The sequence below is a fragment of the Sceloporus undulatus genome, chromosome 2 (assembly GCF_019175285.1).
Source record: "Sceloporus undulatus isolate JIND9_A2432 ecotype Alabama chromosome 2, SceUnd_v1.1, whole genome shotgun sequence".
Lineage (NCBI taxonomy): Eukaryota > Metazoa > Chordata > Lepidosauria > Squamata > Phrynosomatidae > Sceloporus > Sceloporus undulatus.
Genome location: NC_056523.1, coordinates 268,571,302 through 268,595,637, shown reverse-complemented (window position 1 = coordinate 268,595,637; position 24,336 = coordinate 268,571,302). Strand labels below are relative to the sequence as shown.

At 40.4% G+C, this 24,336-nt stretch overlaps 1 protein-coding gene across 2 annotated transcripts in view; it reads right to left on the bottom strand.

Annotated features, from left to right (window-relative positions):
- The window catches only part of MCC (MCC regulator of WNT signaling pathway), a 322,683-nt gene that overhangs the window by 93,574 nt on the left and 204,773 nt on the right, over window positions 1-24,336 (bottom strand). For both annotated transcript variants that reach the window (XM_042448793.1, XM_042448794.1), the window contains 2 exons: window positions 22,929-23,071; window positions 5,085-5,248 (listed from right to left, as the gene is read on the bottom strand). In XM_042448793.1, the coding sequence (XP_042304727.1) occupies window positions 5,085-5,248; window positions 22,929-23,071 (307 nt within the window). The remainder of the gene's footprint in view (window positions 1-5,084; window positions 5,249-22,928; window positions 23,072-24,336) is intronic.

Below are 24,336 nucleotides of genomic sequence, written 5' to 3'. Positions count from 1 at the left end.
TAAAACACAGACAAAGGGAAATCCTTCTCACATTTCATGAACATATTAACATCATAATCAACCCTTTGCTGACATTGTTAATCTTCCCAAATACTGTGTATAGAAGGATTATACTGCTATTTAGAGTTGTGAAGGCCCAGAAAAATGGAATTAGGGAATATTTTCTTTTAAAATGATGAATAAAATGTTTAATACAAGGTTCTCACAGATTTACTATCTCAGAATCATTTCTAAAAACTATGAAAGACTTCTTGTCCAGTAGTTATGAGAGCATAGCTTATGAACATATGATCTTGTAACTGCCGAGGATTCACATTTATTCAATGAATGAAAGTGCCCCTCCTCTAATCTACTTCTCAAGCCTGGAAGTTCCTCAATCAAAGGGATTCAGAGGCACTGTAGATCAAGATGCTAGGAAATGATGTCTGCACCATTTTCCTTGTAGGAGGATGCCTTGAGAGAAACAGCTTCAGCAGGAGCCCAATGGGGTCTCTCCAGCTGCCTATAGGGTTTTCTTTTTAGGGAAGAGAGGCTCCACCATAGCAATTATATCTGCCAATGCAAGATTTTGGTGTACGTTACAAGATGACTTTTATGTATGACTATGTACAGTTGCCCATCCACATTTGCTGCTTTGACTTTTGTGGCTTTGATTATTTGCGGGTTTGATTCATATGTTTTCTCTAGGAATCTCTAGGTCCTCCAGAGTAACTCTGCCAGAAGCTGACCATAGAGCTGTGCTGGAGACCAAAAGTTCCTAGAGAAAACACTTCTCTAGGCATTTGAAGGTCCTCCAGCAAGATTCTATGATTAGTTTCTGGCAGGTGTTGACCATAGTGTTGCACCAGAGGACTTGGAGATTCCTAGAGAATACTCTTAGGTAAAAAGAATAGAGATTCTTTATTTGTGGTTTTTCCACATTATACATTCAGTAGAACTCCAGTGAATGCGGATGGACCATTCTACAGTATCAGATAATTACAACTCCTGCTCTTGGTTTCTTTTCTTTTCTCAGTTATTTTTGTGGGAATGAGTGCATTATGTCTGCTTGACACAACGGTGAACTAGTGGAGACAAATTTTCTGTTCTACTAATATTGATGGTTTCTTCTGCTTTTACTTAAATTTATTCATTTATTTAAAATTTATTTATTTTGTTTTGTTTTATTCTTGTTCCTTAAACTTGCAAAACTAAAGAGGTTCCTTACAGCTTGGGTGTTCCTTACAATTCAGGGCCTTGTAGCTCCATTTACAACAAAAAATTAAATTAAATAAAATAAAGTTCCATTTGTTATTATTTGAACATTATATTTCATTGCAAACCAAGTTATATAATATATTTTATATTCCCAAAGTAACAGAGTTTGTAATGAGTTTAATATTACATTTTAAAAAAATTTTCCCCAGGGGGAAAAAATCCAGGAAATAATTTTTTTTTAAAATGGCTTCAAACTTTTAGGAAATTTAACAACTTTACTATCAACAGAAAAAAAGCAATGGGAAGCATTACCTACAGAAAAAATAATGGATCTGTGTCCATTATTACATCCCACACTAAGATTTGTGTGTGTGGGGGGGGGGCATCATAACCTGGAAAGATTAACTGGATTCCCAAGTTTTATTTTGCCATCTTTGGATGAGAATAGCACCCATGTACAATGGCAGTATTCTGGAGGTAAAGTCCCTACTGCTTCTTTCTTGGAACATTCTGTTATTTGTGGCAATTAAATGTGCTCTGTGACTGAACGGGCAGGATAGTATTAGAGTTTGGCAACCTCTGTTGAAGCATCAAGACTGAGAGACAAATTTAGAAAAATATTAACCAAAAGTATTATTCAAAATAAGCAACATTAAACACACTCTCACGCTGAACATTTCGAATGAAGCACACTTGCATTTTATTGCATTGGAGGTAATGTACTGCCATTAAATTGGTAATGCTGAGACCTAATGGGGAATGTGGTGGCTCACTGGTTAAGACATTGACTCTGATGACTGCAAGATCGCAGGTTAGCAGTTTGAGGCCCAAGCCGCGTGAAGGAGTGAGCTCCCATCACTAGTCCTAGTTTCTTCCAAACTAGCAGTTTGAAAGCATGTAAAGGTGCAAATAGAAACAGGTATCACTTCAGTGGGATAGTAACAGCATTCTGTGCAATCATGCTGGCCACAGGATCACAGAGTTGTCTTTGACAACGCTGGCTCTTCAGTTTAGTAATGGAGATGAGCACTACCCCCTAGAGTCAGACACGAGAAGACAATCTTGTCAAAGGGAAAAACTTTACCTTTACCTTTAATAAGATAAGTATTTTGCTTTTCTTGGTCCTTCTTCCTCCAGCCCTTACAATAAACAGTGAACCTGTTTTTTCTTCTGCTATTGCTTTTACAATTTTTTGTTTTGTTTCTGGCCGAGAGATGAGAATGACAAGCCTAACAATCCTTTACTCCCCTTTAAGGTACGGAATCTCAACCAGTTGGAAAATGCTTAGCCTATTCTAAAATCAGTATCCCAAACAAACAAGAAGCCACACAATGTATGTATCTTAATCAGATAATGTATCCTGTTTCATAGGCTTTTCTTTTTACTTGAACAAACTACAAGATTCAATTTTGATCTAACATTTATCAGCAGTGTAATACTCAAAACTAATATGCACTATATATCCATTCACAGTGATACAGTTAAAGAGCAAGAATCAATTCAATAGGGGTCTTCTCATGGTTTTTCTGATATCATTCTTGACATGCCAATGAAAGTACAGAAGTTGAGCATAATGTATATGAATCATCTTTTATATGCAAAATGCACATTCAAGACATTTGTGTTCATAGAAATGTCTGAAAGGCTTTTTTGAATCTTAACATTCTGTCACACTAGACCATTTTTAGCATTTATTAAGACCTCAGAAAGCAAATACTTGTGATATGACACCATAAGAACTGATTGAGGATTACCTATTGCCTGTTCAAGACAGGCACCAGTATGGTAACCACAGCTCTGTGTGTGTGTGTGTGTGTGTGTACACACCTTTGAGTAGTCTGTTGACTTATGGCAGGGTTTTCTTGGGCAAAGACTACTCAGAGATGGTTTTGACAGTTCCTTCCTCTGAACTATACCAACTAGAGAGAAGCTATTGACGTTGGAACTGGGAAAGAGAGAAGAGGCAAAGTGGAGTCACATGACAACAAGAAACAAAACATGATACAATTTATTGAACACAAAGGATTCTAAACACAGGCCATCCTTTAAAATAGAATTAAAATAGAATTGGGCAATTATGCAGGGGCAGGAATTAACTTTTAACCTTGTACTCCCCCTGGTGTACTACATGGTTGCACTTCTGTCACCTGGATATGACTTGGTATCCCTTCCAATTGAAATTTTGGCTATAAATTGGCCATGTTGGGGTGGGAATGAGAAGGACGGTTGGGAGCAAACAGACCCCAAATAACATGTTTTTGTAGTTATTTGGGTGTTTGGGGGGGGGTAATTGTTTGACTGATTTTAATTGGGGAAGTGTCTAGGGGCTTTGGGGAGCTCCTGTGTGTCTTTTAAGGCTGAATGTTAAGGGTTGGGAATGCTTATAGTCTGTAAGCTGCACTTTCCCAGTCCCTACCGGTACTTTAAAATGGTACATGTCATTATGTTCTTCACTATACTTAGTTTTTCCTCTAAGAGAATGGGCATTATGTGTTTGTTACACCTGTAATCCTGTCACTGTGTTTATTACACACACACACACACACACAGAGAGAGTGAAGTCAGAATGAAAAAGAGCAGAAGAACATAATGTAAAATGAAAACACTTTAATAATCTAACATTAAACGATTGCAGCTAAGATAAATACGCTGGGCTCTCCACATTCACTGGAGCTAGGGGCACAAGACCCCCCCCCCCTTGAAAGTGGATAAACTGCAAATTAAAAAAATATATATTTTTGTTACTTGAGAGAACACCCGTCTAGGAATCTCTAGGGTCTCCAGTGCAACTCTATGGTCAGCATCAGTGGAAACAGACCATGGAGTTGTGCTGGAAGGCCTACAAATGCCCAGAGAAGTGTTTTTTTAGGAATCTCTAGATCCTCCAGTGTGATCCTATGGTCAACGACTGGCAGAGTTGTGCTGGAGAACCTCCTAGAGAGAACCTATTAATCAAGTCCATGAATAATCTAACCCACAAAAGTGAAAGCTACAAACGTGGAGGGACAACTATACTAAGAATATAGCTTATTGCTGGAACAAGTGGTCTTTTAACCTATTCTGTTTTTTTAACAATGCAGACATGTTTCTCTGTACTGGGATATCTCCCACACAGAACAAGTCTGGCAAAGACTGATGAAAAATGTAAATTAAATACAGATTCCTTTATTATGACATGCCTAGTTTTTTATTCTAATTTTATCTATAATATGTCTTGGGATGGAGTGGTTTTAGGTTTAGTATTTCTAGATACCAGTGTTATAGCCAAGCTATGCATAGCTGCAAAACTTCAGAAAACAATATGCCATTATTGAATTAAAATGCCTCATACTTCCAACACATTTACAATCAGGCAGAGACAAGTGCAAGGATAGCTGAAATGCCTTCAGGCACAGATGGTTTGCCTGCTGTTCCACCTGTCCCAAAGTCCAATCCAAACTAACTTGACTCTTCATTTTCTCAATCTGCTATAACCACAGGCATTCTTTACTCACTGCCTTCTTTATTTTCTTTAGATTCAAGTTTTTCAGCCCACTGTTCAAACCGTCTGTGCAGAATCTTCCTCTATCAGAATGAAGTTTGTCTACCCAGCGCATATTTCTTTTATTTATTGCCATTAGCAAGACATGACAACAGTCCCGACTGTCAGAATGATCAGAATTGCAAAGAGAGAGCTAAGGAACAACCCATTTTCATCCTTTTTTAAAATATGAATTTTGCCCCTTGTGGCTGATAACCGTTTGGTAAAATAAACATACTATTCCTCACCTACATCACATCATTTTATAAAATGACGTTTGGTTATATGGTGAAATAAGGGATATAGAAAGAAATGATTATACGTTCCACAAAAAGTTATACAACATGGCTATTTAATGTTACTGCACCTTAATGGCTAAGTCACAGTGTTCACTGGCAGTGGTGAGTTGTTCAATGTGTCTGTCCACATCTGCCACAGACAAACTGCAGCTGCTCTTCTTCCTCCCACAGACAACATTCTCCAGTCCTGTCAGCACCCGCTGCAGCTCAGAGTTCAAGTCACTGCAGGTATCTGTGAAATAAAGGGAACATGTCAGATATACCCTACACGTCAACAAAAAGAAAACAAAGCACTACCATTGAGTCTTTATCTTGAGGAGCAGGAAGGTGGATGAAAGCTGCACAGGTTGCTCAAATAGGCAAACATATCTCTTCACAAACACCATGGCATTACTCCAGCAAGTTACTAATTTACTGTCATCTAACACCTACACAGACTTGAAAGCTGTGCGCTTGATTTTCAGGATAATGAGGGTCATAAATTAACAAAGGAGTCTTTCATTTGGGACTGACTCCTATCAAAGGTACAGTGTTTCAGCAATGATTTTGTGAAACATGGAAGACAGTATTACAGAAGCCAGGAAACAATTATCTCTCCACCTGCAAACAAGAGTGCCTGGCAGTCTCCAGTGTACTTTTATTCATGTCTGCCAAAGCAGAATGTGGCATGGATCACTTTTGTGGAGTGATCTATTCCTTAAGCAACTTATAGCTGCAAGCATCTGCAACAGTGCTGTAATTAATGCCTTTGTTACCAGATTGGCAAGAGAGCAAATACTGCTTTCTACTTATGTCTGGTGGGGTTGTATTCAATGACATTTAATCCTTTAATAAGCAATGCCCATTTGATTAGTACAAGATAATTTAAACCAGGTGAGAAATTTTTGGTATTCCCTCACCTCTACCACACGCAATTTTAACAGACATTTATTGAAAAGTAGCTGCTTTCATGTTTCATGGATTACAGTAGTCCAGATAAATCCTTTGCCTGGACAGTTTAGGAAACTTGGAAGCTACTTGCTATGTACTGAGAAAGAGTAATAACTTCTTTTAAAAGTCTGACAGCTTTCATTTTCAAATGAATTTTATATTGTAAAACACTCAACATATATTGCCAATCCATCTGTTTTCCATTGTCCCTAGTCCCCTCTGCTGCTGCTGCACTTAAGATTCTTGCATAATTACTGGATCGTGTTGTATCCTGCAGTGTATTTTATACCTATTCTTCTTGGAGTTCTACTCTCAGAACCCACCCCCTCCATCCAATGACCATGCTTACTGTGGGATTCCAGTGGTAACAGGATTAAAAAAAAGCTGCCCCCTCAAAGCTCTGAGGCTTCTGTAACAGAGAACAGAGTTCAATATCAGCTGATGAGAGTCGGTAAAAGGAATTAATTCCTACTTCAGGGGAAGTTTGAACCCGAGTACTTCCCACAAACCAGTGTTGGCTATATCTTACAGTAAAAGAGTATTGCTTGCAAGCTGCATGCTACTGCATATTCCTGCCTTTAGTGGAGGCACTAAATGGCCAAAAGCTCAACAGCTCTTAGCTATTTCAGGCCATTTTCAGGAGGAGCAGGACTGTTGTAAGCCCGTGGGGGACTTTTTTTTTTAAATCCAAAAAAGGGCTGGGGAAATGGTCTAACATACCTTCCTCCACAGGCTTCGGGGACACTACCAGAAAATTGTGGCTATAAAGTTATATTTTTGTCTGGAATTCTTTGTAGAGATGAGGAGTACAGAAGTGAGGGACTTAGACTTCAAAGGCCCCATGTGGGTGGGCAAGGTAGCCCTCCAACCCCTGGATGTTTCCCATGCTTGTGCTAATAGTTGTGATTATGAAGAACAAGGCAATTAATTTTTATGAAACCTGTATCTCCATTTTAATAACTGTTTTACTTTAGCACTGTATTCTTGATTTAAAAACAAAGCAGAGCACCAGGATCAAGCAACCTGATACCCTTCAGATGGTTTGGACTGTGGCTCTGAACGCTTCAGCAAACCTGTGTAATTATTACATCTTATAGGAGTTGCAATCCAAAATATCTGGAAGGTATCAGACTGACTACATCTTTTTAAACTAATGACCCTATTTTCTAAGTAAAACTTATATATTTATATATGCCCTCTCCTCCCTTAAATTTCAGAGGATTTTTTTCTTTGCGAATCTTGTGGTAAATGTTTGCTATTGCTATGCTGGCCTTACATATTGCTATACTCACTTTATGTATCCGCAACCAGCTTAATATTTAATGGACACATATTACCAGCTACTATCAATATGAATATGTGGCTAAATCCATTATTGTTTGGGTGGGTTGGCTCTTCAGGGTACCTCCCCACATTAAAAAAGCATATGGTTTTAAGCTCAAAATTGAGAAAATCTATCTCAAAGTAATTTCCACATACTTGTTACATTCTGATGTGAACCACCCAATTGGACAAGAAGATCTATTTATCAACAATTTCATACACGGCAAGTATAAGGTTTATACAATTTAAAAAATGTAGCTTTTAAAATAAGCCTTAAACCAAACTGCTTTAAAAAGTAAATTTTGTTCTCTTAATGTATACATGAGAATCCAATCCAGCACTCACAAACTTTTCAGGGGCAGACGTGTGTGTGTGTGTATCACACAGACTATTTGCTGAAAACACTTTGGGGATTACAGAGTTGCAACTATTTAATCTCTGCTTCCACAATGAAACAGAAGAGTGGTTGAGTCAATCACAGGAACTGCTTACTTAGAGATAGGAAAGGAAAGACAAAAGGATCAAAGCTTTCCTTCAATTTTGCCCAGCTCTCCACCTCTCTATCATTTTATTGTGGGGCCCTAAGTTATGTATTTATTTAATAAATGTCCTATCTTTTTCTCAGTACAGGATCTAAACACAATATCCTAAAAACACAATACATAAAAAAACCTCTCAGTACAAAAGTAAAAATACATGTAAACTAACTTTGATTTAAAAATACAAGTTAAAACAGCATTAAAAAAACATTTTAAACATGGCAAAATAAAAACACCGTTCCCCTCCCTTTTAAAAAACTGTTGTCACTAAGTACCTCCTTAAATAAAAATGCCTTCACCTGCTGTCAGAAAGATATCAGGAAGGGGGCCAATGGGTCCTCCTATAGTGTTCCACAACCTGGGAGCAGCCACAAAGAAGGATGTCTCCCGAGTCCTCACTGACCACACCTGCCAAGGTGGTGAGACTGAGAGAAAACCCTCCCCTGCAGATCATAAATCACACACTGGTTTATATGTTTATATAGGGAGATACAGTCTTTCAAATAGCTGGACCTTAACCTTCAAAATCTAAAGCATGTATGGCTTTAAAGGTCAAAACCAGCACTTTAAATCTGCCCAGAAATGAACCAATAGCCAATGTAGTTGTTTCAACTGTGTGTGTGTGTGTGTGTGTGTGTGTGTGTGTGTGTGTCTGTGTGTATTACATAATTCCTGTACCCATCCCAGTCAACAGCATTGGCCACAGCATTTTGGATCCACTGAAGTTTTCAAACAGTTTCCAAAGGCAGCTTCACATTACAGTAGTCTAAATGTGATGTAATTCTTATTTCTCAAGGAACAGGCACAGCTGGCACACCAGTTCAGGCTCAGATCACAGTCCAGAAGCACACCCAAACTGCAAATTTAAGATTTCAGGGGGAGCATGACCTCATCCAATACAGGTTAATCCCTATTCTTTGATCTGCTTTTTGACTAACCAGTAGCACCTCGTCTTGTTTGCATTAATTTCCATTTGTTTACCATCATCCAGTCTATTAATGACATCAGACACTGGTTTAGTACATAAACAGCTTCCTTGGAATTGTATGGAAAGGAGAAGCAAGAGTTGTGTGTCATCAGCATACTGATGACACTGAATCCCAAAACTCCAGATGACCTCTCCCAGTGGTTTCATGTAAATATTAAACAACATGGGGGACAAAACAGAGCCCTAAGGGAGACTGCAGGATAATGGCCAGGGTGCTGAGCAGGCATTCCCCAGCACTATGCAAGCACTACAGTACATAAAAGGTAAAAGTAGTCTCTTGACATGAATGCCTAGTCGTAACCGACTGTAGGGGGCGGTGCTCATCTAGTTTCTTAGCCGAAGAGCCAGCGTTGTCCAAGGGCTGCCCTGGTGGCCATGTGGCCAGCATGACTGCATCAAACGCTGTTACCTTCCCGCTGAGAAGTGGTACCTATCTATCTACTTGCGTTTGCATGTTTTCAAACTACTAGGTTGGCAGAAACTGGGACTAAGCTCACCTCATCATGCAGCACTCGGCCTCAAACTGTCAACCTTCCGATCTTCCAATAATCAGAACTGGCATCTTAACCACTAAGCCACCGCATCCCTTTAAGCACTATATAGTACAGTGTAAATAAAGGGTGGATAGTGATATGTTTGCAAAGGAAGATAGACTGATGTCTCCCATACTGGATTCTCTACTATTAACTCCAGAACTGGCAAAAAGCCCTCAAAAAGCAAATTGGTCTTTAAATGTGGATGAGCAGAAGAGGAGCATGGAATTCTTCTGAAGTCTGTTCACATGCAAAAAGTGCTTTTAAAAAATTCCCATGAAAAAGCTGTGCCTTGTCAGCTCCACTTAAAAACCATTTTTCTGCATTAGCAGCTATTCAAGTGCAAAAGGTTTGTTTTATAAATACAATTTTTCAGACACAGATGCACCAAGGAGATTGCTGAATTGATAAAAACCCATTTACTTTGCCTGCATTGCTGAAGCACCATAACAATTTGTACACATTTTGTCATATTTTACAAGACAATGATTCCTCAAACAAGCTCTTGTATTTTAAGTTCTAGCCCTCAGGCAGTTTTCATCCCAGGAAATAAGAATATAACAAGGCTAGAGAGACCCACTTTGCAAGGAAAAAATAGATTAAACCCAGTCATGGGATTTACCACACACAGCAAGAGAGATTATCTATTTTAGCCCTTGATGTTTTATTGCCCTTAGCTGTAGAAGCATGTCTAAATTTTCAAGTATATCATAAAATGTAAGTGTAGCTTGGTATGTCAATGAGGTTGCCACATTAATGCAATCTGCAGTATCACATTTTCAGTTCATGATGAATTTGAATTATGAGTATATCCAACAGAAGGAGTAAAAAAGAGGTGCATCTATATAAGCAATCAAAGAACATAAATAAATAAATAAATAAATAAAATTGAAAATGGAGCAGTATTAATGAAACCAATATATGCAAAATTATGCTGTCTATAATAGTTATTACCTCTAGAGTAGCCAGGCTTGTACCCTCCATATGTTTTTGAATGAGAGTTTCCATAAACTACACCCAGCATGGCCAATGGTCAGGGATTATGGAAGTTGTGTGATCCAAAACATCTGGAGGGTATTAGACTGCCTATGCCTAGCTATAAAGCACAGATGTAAAGATGTATTGTAGGCACAGCTCCATCATGCCCAACCACATAATCAGATGAAAAGCCCTCCCTCCATTCCAACTGCCACCGCCCTGACCTTGGAGGGAGAGAAGAACTGGCAGTATCTGCTGGACCTGAAACCCTTATCCACTGCCATTCCCTTATCCTTCTGTGCCATGTCTGTGCATCTGGCTGCTCCAGCCCCAAGGGACCACAGTGACCGCACAGCCCGCTCTGGAAGTGGACCACTGCTGTGGTCCTGAATGGGTTGCTAGCAAGGAGTTTTTGTGCTCCTTTTTCCAATGGCTTCTGGCCAACGTAGGTGTCATGTGTGTGTCGTCTGCATGTCCTGCCCCCGAAGCGGCCAGAAGCTGCTTTTTTTGGCCTGTGTGTTTCAGGCCTAAATTAATAATAAATAAAGTATAGCATTTATGCAAATTTCACTATAGGAGCACCAGTAAGACTGATAAGGCACAATTCTGAAATACAGCTTTCATTGCTGTTGAAACTGTTACTCCAAAAACTAGAGACAGATTTGGATTTGATGCACAGAAAAATCAACATATATGTTCAATCTGTGCTGCTTGAAGATGTGGCCAGGATCCTTGGAGAGGTTAGAGCCACTGGTTGGACCAGTAGCCAATGTAGTTTTTCAGCTGTTTGTGTGTATCACACGATCCCTTCTTATTCAGATAGGCTATTCAGACATCTCTCCCTAGCTTATCAAACAGGCCAGAGGGAGAGTGGCTGAGTTGGTGAGGGCGGCAGTCTATGTCTCCCTACAACAAGGCAGAGTTACAGCTTGCCTAAAGGAGGCAGTTGTGAGGCCTCTGTTGAAAAAGCCATTCCTGAATCCCTCTAATTATTTGCCAGTGTCTAATCTACCATTTTGGGGCAAGGTATTGAAGCATGTAGTGGCCTCCCAACTACAGTGGATTCTGGACGAAATGCATTATCTGGATCCAACTCAATCTTGTTTCCAGCCTGGCTATGGAACAGAGACAGCTTTGGTCACCAAGTCATGTAGATTTTTCCTCTACAATATTGCTAAAATCTGACCCTTTCTCTCGACATCTACTGCTAAGATGGTGGTTTGTGCACTAGTTGTCTCTCACCTGCACTATTGTAACCTTTAGTTAACGGGGCTTCCCATCTCTCACCTCCGCTCCCTGACCTCCGTGTAACATTCTGCAGCCAGAATTATCTTCTCTGACCGCTGTTTCCACCTCGTCACCCCTCTACTGTCATCCCTTTATTGGTTCTCCATTCTTTTTAGAATTCGGTACAAACTTCTTTTGTTAACTTTTAAAGCCTTGTAAGGACTAGCTCCCCCTTATTTTGTCAACACGTATCTCCCTTTATCACCCAGTTGATGTTTTACGATTCTGTAACCCAGAACTACTGACTCAGCCGAGGATTTCCAACTCTCCCACTCAGATATGCCCCTTTTCTTGTGCTGCTCCCCATTTCTGGAACCTCTTTCCCATACAACTATGGACCATAACTTCTTTAGCCAAATTCAAGGCTGAATTGAAAACATTTTTGTTTCAGGAAGCATTCTCTCTCACAATTTAATTTATTAGTTTTTACTGTGTTTTGTCCAATTTATTAATTGTTTAGTATTATTTTAAGATATGTTTTAATGTTTGTATTGTTTTTAGACTGTAAGACAAAGGCAGGATTTTATTTATTTGTGTTTTCATTGTTTGCTATGTAAAGTACTGTGTAAATCTACAGCACTATAAATAAACCTTAACAACAACAACAACCATGGTGGGTGATCTATGCAGGAAACTAGACTGGATTGTGCCCCTGTTGGTTCTGCTGGAACTCTCAGTGGCTTTTGATACCATCAACCATAGTATCCTTCAGGGCCAGCTCTCTGGGGTGGGATTTGGAAGTATTGTTTTACAATGGCTCCATTCCTTCCTGAAGGGGGAAATTCAAAAGGTGGTGCTTGAGGACTCCTTGTTTGATCTCCTGGGCAATGGGCTGTTAGGTTCTTCGGGGTTCTGTTTTGTCCCTCATGCTATTTAACATATATATGAAACTGCTGGGAGAGAAAGCCAAAAGCTTTTGGATGCGGTACCATCAATATGCAGATGACATCCTAATCTACTACTTCTTTTCACCCCAATCCATGGGGGCTGCCTTGGACTGGATGGATTGGATGATGGTAAACAAACTGTAACTTAATCCAGATAAGATGGAGGTATTCTTCATCAATCAAAACACAGAATCAGGGAATAGGGATGCAGCCTGTGTTAAATAAAGTTACATTCCCCCTGAAGAAACAGCTTTGCAGTTTAGGAATACTCCTGTGCTCAGCTTTTAATATTGAGGCTCAGGTTTGTGTGGTGGCCAGGAGTATTTTTGCACATTCAAAGCTATGTGCCAACTGTGCCTGTCCTCTGAGATGCTGAATCTGACCACAGTGTACAAGCCTTAGTAACACCTCATTTGCACTACTGCAACATGCTCTACCTGGGGCTGCCTTTGAAGGGTGTTCAGTAACTTCAGCTGGTCCAAAGAATTGCAGCCAGCCTGTTAACTGGGGCAGATTACAGGGACCATACTGTCCTATTGAAATAGCTTCAGTGGCTACTAGTTCCTTTCCGAGCATAAGTAGCCTTTAAGAAGGCATTAAAAACTCATCTTTTTCAAGTAGCATATCCTCTCGATCCTGTTTAGATTAGGAATTTTCTCCATAACTGTTGGTTTTAATGATTGTGATATGGCTTAGATTTTATGAAACTGTGAATTTGTAACTAGTGAGGTATTTTACTGTTCTGTATTGTGACATGTGTCACATGCCCACTATATTGTAAACCGCTTTGATCTATAGGAAAGGCGGTATATAAATAAAGTTTTTATTATTTATTATTTATTATAATTCAAAGTGCTGGTTATGACCTATGAAGCCATAGGTCCAAGCTATTTGGCAGAACGTATCTTCCTTTATGAGCCAGCCCAAACTCTGAGATCATCAGGAGAGGCCGATCTCTGTGTGGAGATGCAAGAGAGGTTTTCCTTACATTCTAGAACTCTTTTCTCAGGGATGCTAGAATTGCCTCTTCCTTGTTGTCCTTCCATCAGCAAACTAAAACCTTTTTATTTAGACAGGCTTTTAAAACAGAAAGCTTTAAGAAAATGGCCTGGGGGAATGTATTGTTTCAACTACATAGTTTTTTTTAGAGCTTTTAAATCTTTTTAACAACACTGTATTGTTTTACAGTTGGTCCCCGGTATCCATGGGGCATCTGGTCCAGGAGACACACACTCTGTGGATACCATAATCTGTGGATGTTGAAATTCTATTATTCCTAATGGCAGTGCATGCATGTGGCTGTGCCAGAATCAGGGATAGCCCTCGTTGTCCTGTGGCGGCTGTGTCACCATTGGGGACAACGGAACTTAATGGTGGCATGGCCACATGCACATGCCACCATGGGACAATGGGGGTTGTCCCTGATGGTGGCCACATGTATGTGCCACCATTGGGGACAATGTGGGCTTGCCATCTGTGGATGCTTGAATCCACAGATGGCAATTCCGCTGATACGGAGGGCTGACTGTACTGATGTTTACTTATTTTAATACTGAAAATACAATCAGGCTTCCATATCCACTGATTTTTTAAATAATGGATTCAAGCACCCACAGCTTGAAAATATTCTAAAAATATATAAATTTCAAAGAGCAAACCTTCATTTTGCCATTTTATATCAGGGACACTATTTTACTATGCCATCATAGTAAAATGCCATCATACAGGCCTGACCTGAGCTAAAAAGCAGGGCCCTCCCTCCAGTCCATCTGGTACCATCCAGCCATGGAGGAGGGAGATGCAGGCCCAGCTCCATCGGGCCTGGCCTGAGCTAAGAAGCAGAGCCCTCCTTACAGTCCATCTGGTGCCATTCAGCCATGGAGGGAGAGATGCAGGCCTAGCTCCATCGGGCCTGGCCTCAGCTAAGAAGCAGAGCCTCCCCTCCAGTCCATCTGTCTTGGTTCAGGCCTCAAAGGGACAGAAGAACTGCTGGACCTCATCCCCTTCCCCATCATCATTCCCTTCTCCTTATGTGTCGTGTCTTTTTAGACTGTAAGCCTGAGGGCAGAGAACCGTCTAATTAAAATAATAATAATAATAATAATAATTGTAAGCCACTCTGAGAGCCTTTAGGGCTGAAGGGTGGGGTATAAATACAGTAAATAAATAAATAAAAATATTCCCAGCCCTTATCAGTTTGCAAAGGCCTGCCAACACAAGAATGTCTTTATCTGCCACCAGAAGGACAAGCGGGATGGAGCTCTCCTGGCCTCCCTAGGGAGGGAGTTCAAAAGCTTAGCAGCAGCCACTGAGAGGGCCCTCTCTCTTGTTCCCACCAAACGCCCCTGAGAGGGTGGTGTGACAGAGAGAGGGCCCTCTCCAGATTATATCAATACTCTGGGGGCATGTACAGGGAGATACAGTCCTTCAAACATTCTGGACCCAAGCCGTATACTGTCTCACACACAGTCACAATCACATAAGCTCACAGAAATACAGTATATACACACAGCCATGCTCTTTCATTCTTTCTTTCACCCATGCACATACTCTCTCTCACACACACTCACACAGAAACATTCATTCTCTTATGTATATTCAAGTATACACAAGTGCATCTGCGAGAATGTAAAAAGGAGATGAAGAGTGTGAGCGAGTGTGAGAGAATTTGTGTGGGAAATTGTGTGTGAATGAATGTATTTGAAAGAGCCAGAAAAGGAGCATTACTGAATGTGTGTGAAAATTGGTGGGTGACAGAAAGTCACACACACACACACACACACACACACACACACAGAGGTACTAAGGGTGTGTCAGAGAATATGCTGAAGCTGCAGCAACATCTCATCCTGAGAGCTGGGGCAGTGACAACCCCCTAACCTTTCTTTTCCCTTCAGGGCAGAGGTTTGTGAAGAGGAGAGTGGGAGAGAAAGAAGTGGAATCAGGGCCCCAAGTCTTTCATTTCTCCTTGAGCAACTCTCATGCCTTTCCTCCCGGGGTCCTGCCCCACCATTTAGAACTATTGCTCTAGGGCCATGGAAGCTAATCTAAGTGAAGTGTCCCAAAATACTGGGCCAAACAAACAAGTTTCTGATCAAAACTTGGAACCTCCAAAACATATACAGTCGGCCCTTCTTATACACGGATTTTTTATACATGGATTCAAGCACCCACGGTGTGAAAATGTTCCAAAAATGTATAAATTTCAAATATCAAACCTTGATTTTCCATTTTTTATAAGGGACACAATTTTGCTATGTCATTATATTTAATGCTGGAAGATGACAGTTAAGGAGGGAGGAGCCTCTTTCCTCAGGCTATCCCTGGTGGAGCTGGGCCTGCCTGATCACTCCCTCTCAGGCTGGAAGATGACAGTTAAGGAGGGAGGAGCCTTTTCCTTCTGGCTAGCCCTGATGGAGCTGGGCCTGCCTGATCACTCCCTCTCAGGCGGGAAGATGACTGTCATCTTCCGGCCTCCTATTCCCCTCCAGCTATGCTTTGACTGTGCGGGGGAGAGGTTTGCACACCCTAATGATGTTGTGAGCTATGTTCGCAGTGGTACAATAGCCACCGGTAGGGCCTCCCATGCCAGACAAGTCACAACCAAAGGGTCTCACCAAGAGCACCAAAGGGCAGGATGGGCTCTCTAGCCTTATGGCTACCATCCTAGGAGAAGGAAAACTCTAATCCCAAACCCGGACAGATGGTGCTCGTCTAACCCTGTAAGGTCAACATCTAAGAGAAGGAAACTCTAATCAAACCTATGACCAGAGGACCTCGCTGCCACTGTCCATGCTTGTCAAGGCCTCAACAGAGATGGCTGGTTTAAAGGGTGAGGCCAGTTCTGTGCACGCTGAGCTCCACCAGAAAAATTCATTGCATCGGCTCGAAGGATACATCCAAGGTCATCAACGCGCTTGTAGAAAGCATGGATGAGTCCTTCCTGAATCTTCGTTCGCGAAGTAAAGCCAAGAATATTTAATGGGACTTGAGCATCCACAGATTTTGTTATCCACGGGGGATCCTGGACCCAAATCCCAGCATATAACAAGGGTACACTGTTTTCCAAATAGTTAATTTTAAGGTACTGTACCTTTTAATCTTTTTGCTTGTGACGGTTTCTTAAAGGCATCATAAGCAAATCTGTATCTATAATGCTGGGCAACCATTTTGCTGAAAGTGTTATCTCCAAATGCCCTTAGTTGAGCATAACCCTACAGAACTCATCCACAAATAAACAGGTCTGTCTACCACCACCAAACAAAGGGAGAATATTATAGTCCTTCTACACTAATTTCCCTTTCCTTAAGCAAGGTCATATAGCTGGCTGAAGAGCTCTGATTTCCAACATGGGAAGCCTGCAGGCTTAAGGGAAGTTCATCATCAGAAATCTGACTAATTGTCAACCACTTTGCCCCTCTCTTTCCACTATACTCTGGATAAAATGTAACAAAGTCAGCTGTACACAGAATTTTATACTGATTTAACTATGTGTGTATTTCACTAGGGAAGAGGTTCTGCCTCAGTGCTAGGTTTTGTATCAGCAAATATATCAAAGTCACAGATAAAATTGACAGAAGAACTGGAAATCTATCCTCATGACTACCTAACACTTCAGAATTTGGTAAACGCATTTCAACATCCTAAATCTTTCTGTTCCAAGAGGCAGGGCAGGTTATTTCAACAAAATATGCTGGCTGTAAGCCTCGGCTTTGGAACCACAAAACTGCTGGAGTTTGACAAAAGCCATAATTATCAGAATCGCTCTGACACAAACAAATGTCCTTAACATTTCCCAGCTCAGCCAAATGTTACTTTGAAACCTGCCATCTGTACAGAAATCACATTGTTTTCCACAAATAACAAGTCTTGGATGAGCAGTGCTTTTTTCCCCTTTTGTCATTTGATCTTGTGGTACTGGTGGTAAATAGATTATACAGTAACAGTGCTGCATGAGAAAAACCAGAAATTATTGAGAGGTAATAATGGAGTGTAACCAGATTGGGTGTCCCTTATCGGAAATACTTGGGATCACAAGCATTTCGGAGTTAGGATTTTAATACTGCTCTTTAACAAGGTCATTCTCATGAGGCCGGCATACAGGAGTTAGAACAGATGAATACTATTTTACAAACAAAATGCAGGATTTGGATGCCCAAGATCTTGAGAAAGAGGTGAATAACAATGTCTCCTCTTCAGTTGCACCCAAATCTGGACCAGTGGCTGAACCATGGATGCCATCAAGACAGATAAAACACAAACAACTTGGTGGTCCTGTACAGCTGAAAGCCACACAGCCAAACTGACTCTGACCAACTTCCAGCACAGAAGACCTCTTTCATGACTTTTTTTTACATCATAAAGTGAATGGTTAAGTGTAACTACCTTGCCTTGCACTAACTTCTGGTATGTTTCTTATATATTCTTATATATTCTTCACAACTTTCTCTCCCTCCCGCCATCTTATCTTTCTCCCTCTTCTCTTGTTTTCCCGCCTAAATCCTAATGACTGACAACAGCCGTCTTTGAAGGAAATAGTCTTCCTGTCCAGGACTGTTAATTGTTTTACATTTGCAACATGGCCTTTTGCAAGCAAATAGCCTCACTCTATATTTCACTTTTATTGCTTTAACTCTCTTCTCTGCCTCAATCCTCTCCCACTTCTCCCCTTGCTCTAACTTCTGATATCTTTCTGATGTATTCTTCACAACTTTCTCCACAATCTTGTCTTTCTCTCTCTTCTCTCGTTTACCTGCCTAAATCCTTACAACTGACAGCTACCATGTTTGAGGGAAATAGTTTCCCTGTTCACAACTGTTGCTCTCCATTTGCAAGATGACCTTCTGCAGGCAAATAGTTTCATACTAAACTTCACTTTTATTGTTTTAACTCTCTTTATACCTAGATAATCCTCTCCCACCCTACTCCTTGATCTAAAAATATTACTGAAGTGACAGCATCCCCTCTTTTTTTACAAGAAATGCATAGAAAGGGCACGGGAAACATTCTAGCATGATCCCCCTTTGTCTTGCAATATACAACTGAAAATTCTAACAAATCCAGAGGGGGTGCGATATTGTTTCATAAAACATGTACTTTTCAGGTTGACAAAGTAATCGGAGACACTTCAGATTGTTACATAATACTGAAAGGTATCCTGGCCAATGAAATCTTCACACTAGCAGCTCTTGACAATAGAAAGATTCAAATTGCCTTACATCACACTAGATCTTACTATTATGAATTTAACAAAAAAATTGTCGACTCCTCTGTAGAGGTGTCAGGCGTAAGGTAAGGAGGAAAACCATATCCACTCTCACTTCCCCTGAAGGAAATATAGTGAAAGCTCCAGACAAAATTATGAAAGAATTTCAAAACTTTTATTCTAAACTATGGCCCCATACAGACTGCCAAAATAAAGCTGCTCCAGGTCACTTTGGAGGTATGCTGTTTCAATTATGCATGTGTCCTAAGAGTTCGAAAGCTGTGCCTTAGGACTGGAGCATGGCTTTGGCGCGGCTTCTGGACTCTTAGGACACATGCATAATTGAAACAGCATACCTCCAAAGTGACCTGAAGGAGCTTTATTTTGGCCTGTCTGTATGGGGCCTATATACCTCTGAACTACCACAAAATTTGGACATGGACCAATTTATACAATCTCTAAATCTGAAGAAGCGCAAAGATTCTCATAGATCAGTTAAACAAATGTATTCACCCAGATGAACTCAAAAAGACAAAATCTAAGTTGAAACAGAATAAGAGTCCAAGCCCAGATGGCTTCTCGGGTGAATTTTACAAATTGTTATTTGACCAAATTTCACCCCATCTTATTGCCTTTTTAAATTCCATTCTTAATAATGCTCCTGTGTCAACAAGTTGGCATAGAACCTGAACAATTTCAATCCCCCAAACCTAAGAGGACTGCCCAGAAACTAAATCTTTCTGTTCCATTGCACTCCTTAATCATGATGCAAAATATATAACTTTATTATGGTCTCCAGAATAAATGAGTTTATGTTAGCATACAATGATCTTGACCAGGTAGGCTACATACCAGGCAGAGGCCTAGAAACCCAGTCCGCAGGGTACTCAATATCATCCACCATTCCAACCAGTCAAAGACTCCTCTAACCTTACTTTCACTTGAGGCTTTGAAAGCCTTTGAAAGGTTGGAATGGCCTTTTCTTTTGGGCTCTTTCAAAGAATGGATTTTGGAGATGGCTTCCTAAGAGCCTTGACTCAACACCGTTTGCACTTTCCAGGGGAACCAGACAAGGATGCCCACTGTCATTCCTCTTACTTGCACTGGCAATAGAGCGCTTGGCTAACATGATTCGACATAATGCTGATACCACTGGCCTTTGCATCAACAAACAACACCATAAGGTTGTGCTTTATGCCAATGATGTGTTGATTTTGTTATCCCTACCAGAATTATCATTTCTGTCTCTAAAAAGGACAACCGAGTCCTTTGGCAGTTATTGAGGTCTAAAAATTAACTTTAACAAATCCACATTAATGGCTCTAAACACTTCATACCAACAGCAAAAATCCTGGCAGGTCCTAATGAGCTTGCTACTTTGTTCCTCAGGTTTTTCCTATTTGAGAATAATAATCATGAAAGACATCTAGCAGCTCATACCCCAAAATTATAATCCAGTACACACATGGATATTGAGTACCCTACGTAAATCTAAAACATGGAAGGCTTTAATCTTTTCATCCTTGGCAGGATTGAATTAGCCAAGATGTTCATGATCCCTCGACTCTTTTTCCTGTTTCAAACTATCCCACTGACTCCTCCCACATCTAGATTCAAGAAATGGTAAAAATTAATTGATCAATTTATTTTCAATAAAAAGAGACCTAGATTTCCCATGTCTGCTAGACAATCCAGACTCTCTGGCTCTTGCTGAGAACTAATTTTTTTATTCTGTTGCAGAATAACTATCCATCAGATACATACATACCCTTGGCCCTTATAGTTAGTTGTTGCTGTCGTCGTCATTTTTGTAATTGTTCTACAGACTTTATGTGTTTTATTTTAAAAACTCAATAAAAATTTAATTAGAAAAAAATCATTTTTTAAAAAATAAAATTTGAAAATTTGAATTTTTTAAAAAAATTCTGAGGCCTCTACTTTCTCCTTCCACTGAGCTTCACCCACTCCCACTATCTCTTTACACATTTTTAAGGGAAGCAGATAAATGCCACAGTCCGTTTCTGCCAAAAGGTAGGTGTTTGAGGAGCAATGGTTTCACCCCCCCCCCTTAAGGTGTCACCGAGTGTGGTCCTCACCCCCGCATCCCCCTAGTGACACCACTGAAGTAGTGTAGTATGTACCTGTACTATATTTGTGAAATTGGAGATAGATGCAAGGATTTGTGAAATGGTGGGATGCCTGGATTTGCACCAAGCACTATGCTTGTATTCCTGCCAATTCAATGATGCTCAGTCTCTCTCCAGCCTCTGAGCCTCACGTTTGTTTCCACTCTCGTGCTTTGTATATTCACTATTTGTGGTGTGTATGAGATGTAAGGCTCAAAAGAGACTGAGGATCTGAGAGATGAATGAGTAGGAGTGCTGCTGCTGCAATCTCAAAGATGGAAGCAGGTGGCTGGTGGCAAAAGGTTTTATTTTTGGATTTCTGGATCAGCCAATACAAAATTGTCTTTATCTATTAAACAAAATCATGTTTAACAACAGGGGAAAATCAAACAGACATGCCAGAATAAATGGATTAATTTTCTCAGCACTTTCCATGTATTTGTTTATGTACTGATCCCTATTGATAATGAGATTTCTTATTACCTCTTGCAAATTAGTCACCTAGACTACATGTATCCAGAAGACTTGCTCCCAAAATAATAAAGCAAATAAATCAATTTTAAAGAATCAGGACTAATGACCAAGTTTAGATTACGTAAATTCCATGTTAGGGTCTAAATATCCTTAAGTTACCAGATCTTATCTGATCTTGAAAGCTAAGCATGACCAGCTTTGATTAGTACTTGGATGGGAGACTAGTCTGAATTTCAGAGGAGAGAACAGGCAAAACCACCTTTGAGTATTTCATAGCTAAAAAAAACCCTATGAAATTCATGGGGTCACTGTAGAACAAGACAGCAGAAGACTTGAAGGCACATATCTACATACATAAATTCCATTTTAAACTTATTCCCTTTTTAATTCATATCCAACCTGAGTGGAAATTTGAGTACCTCTGAATGGCATTCTGTTTCAGAATTAATATGGAATTTAACCTGTAATAGGTTAACCTGTGGGAATCACGTGGAGTGTAGGCTTTATATGACCCTTTAAAGTATCCAATGCAGCCCTTAGGACCATCACTGACTTTTGAAACTCAGGGTCTGGAGTATGTCTCCTCTTCAAACTTTAAGATAGTCATATTATTACACTGTCAATAGAAGAGCTTTAAATAGTTTAATTGTGCCTCTCCTACTTACCTACTAATCTTGTTGTTTTTTTACAGAGATGTGCAGTGCAACCCTAATTCAAAAATGTGCCCACTGTAAGATTAGGAATTAACAGATACCTCTTTTGTGTAGGCTCAGTGGTTCCCAAACTTTAGTCCTCCAAGTGTTTTATATTTTAACTTCCAGAATTCCTGGCTGTTGGCAAAGTTGGCTGGGGCTTCTGGGAACTGAGGTCCAAAACACCTCGAGAAGCAAAGTTTGGAAACCAATGTGCTGGCTGAACTGTCCTTCTGGTGGCTTTATTGCCCCCATGACAAGCCAGCAGAGGGATCCACTGGCAGAAGAGCCAAAAAAGAAACAAAGTGAAGGAATGTCCAAGTTATGCCAGAGGCATCCCCCTCCTCCCCCACAACGCAGGCACACAGCCATTATACCAGCAGGGCAGAGTGCAGGAACTTTCAAATACTACACAAGAACTCAAAACTGGGAGAAAGTGGGATTCAATAGTTTCAGCTAATCTAGACATTTAGGATTTCACTCAAAAACAGTTTTTTAACAAAAAAAAAAAAAACCATAAGGAAACATGAATTGTGTTGACTACTTGTGCATGTGCAGAAAATAGGAAGCTATATAAAACAGAGGTTCCACTTGATGTGAATTTATATGTTCTGGGCTCTGCATGTCTGGTGTTTCTGAATACCCTTGCAGACATGGAGCACCTTTATATCCTGCAGTACACTGAACTGTTATTGGAGTCAGAAAATATTCCAGAAAGATGCCCAAGATGAACTATTCCACTTCTACTGCTATATCATTCTTCCCCAAGGGACTGCAAAGTGGGCTAATATTCTTTTTTGATGCAGTAGTACAAGGAGAGTTTTCCCATAGCTCCAAGTCTACTAATCAGTCATGCCACTATATTTTTTAGCATCCCTGTAAAGGTTTTAATCAGTCTTTCAAAAGCTGTGATATATCCTTCTATCAGACACATTCAGAACACTGCTCACCCATGTCAGCTGTGACCATAGTTGACTGGTTCTCTGGGACAGAAACAGAAGTCTGATCTTGGTCCATGCTGTGCGAATCTTCATTGACCTCATGCTGGCTATGACTAAGTTCTGACCGCAATTCTGAATACTCATCTTCTTCCCTGAAGAGAGAGTCACAAATAAATTATTTCTCTCAACAACCACAAAATTGTAAAAGCACAAATTTTAGTTAAACAAGTATCTTTTTGGAATATTCTGTATTTTACATTCAGCTCCATCTGGGAAGCTACATTTATGACCAACATCTGTAACACTGTGTTCAACACATACCCTCTCAAAAAATTTACCACAGATTATATTCAAAAGTTTAGTACAGGTGTAGGAAACTTTTGGCCCTTGAGAAGTTTTGGACTGTATTTCCCAGAATCCTTTGCTGTTGGCCATTTGGAAAGTCTAAGGTTCCCCATCCGCAAGAACCATCCTAGTGATTTAGCTATTTACATGGTGGCGAACCTATGGCACGCATGCCAGAGATGGCAAGTGAAGCCATTTTTCAGGGAACATGGGGGGCGGGGAAGAGGAGGAACAGGTCCAGATTCAGCAGGTACTGCTGACTGTCCAGCTCAGCTTTCTTATTTGTCCAGGCTATAAAAGCATGGCTCTAGCAGGGGCAGGCCTCTGGCAGGGTCACTGCTGCAGAGGCTAACATGAAAGTATTTTATTTTATTATGGTATTTATACCCCACCCTTTAGCCCTAAAGGCTATTAGAGCGGCTTACAATTATTATTTTTAATTCAATCTTTCCCTGCCCTCAGGCTTACAATCTAAAAAGACATGACACAAAAGGAGAAGGGAATGGTGGTGGGGAAGGGGATCAGGTGCAGTGGTTCTTCTCTCTCTCTGAGGCCTGGACTAAGGCAGATGGACTGGAGGGAGGGCTCTGCTTCTTAAGGAAAGTAGATTCCCTCTTTGGCAGAAGCACTTTGGGGACAGACACACAAGGGTGAGAGTCTGCCCCTTTGTAGACAGAGAAATGTTTGTTTCTTTTACCTATCTCTCAGTTTACTGTTACTGACTGACTGTTTTTAAGAAGAGGGAAGTAAAAGAAATCAAGGACCAGCTAGTGGAGTTGTAAAGGCAAAAGGGGATACAGAGTTACATTATCATAGGAGTGGAATGTGCAACAACATGCTGTTGCCCCCAAACTACCTTCTAACTTGAATAATGATCTTCACACGGAGGAACTTTCTGTAGTTCAGCATCATCTACTAAATATAACAAAGGACAATAGCCAATGCTAGATGTTGACTGACAAAACAGAACTAGGAGGAAATGATTTCCACTCTTCAGTGCAAGCACCTGAGCACCCAAAAAGCCTCCTGGAGTCAGTTTTCCATTTGATCTTGCCATGCGATTTAGGCCAAA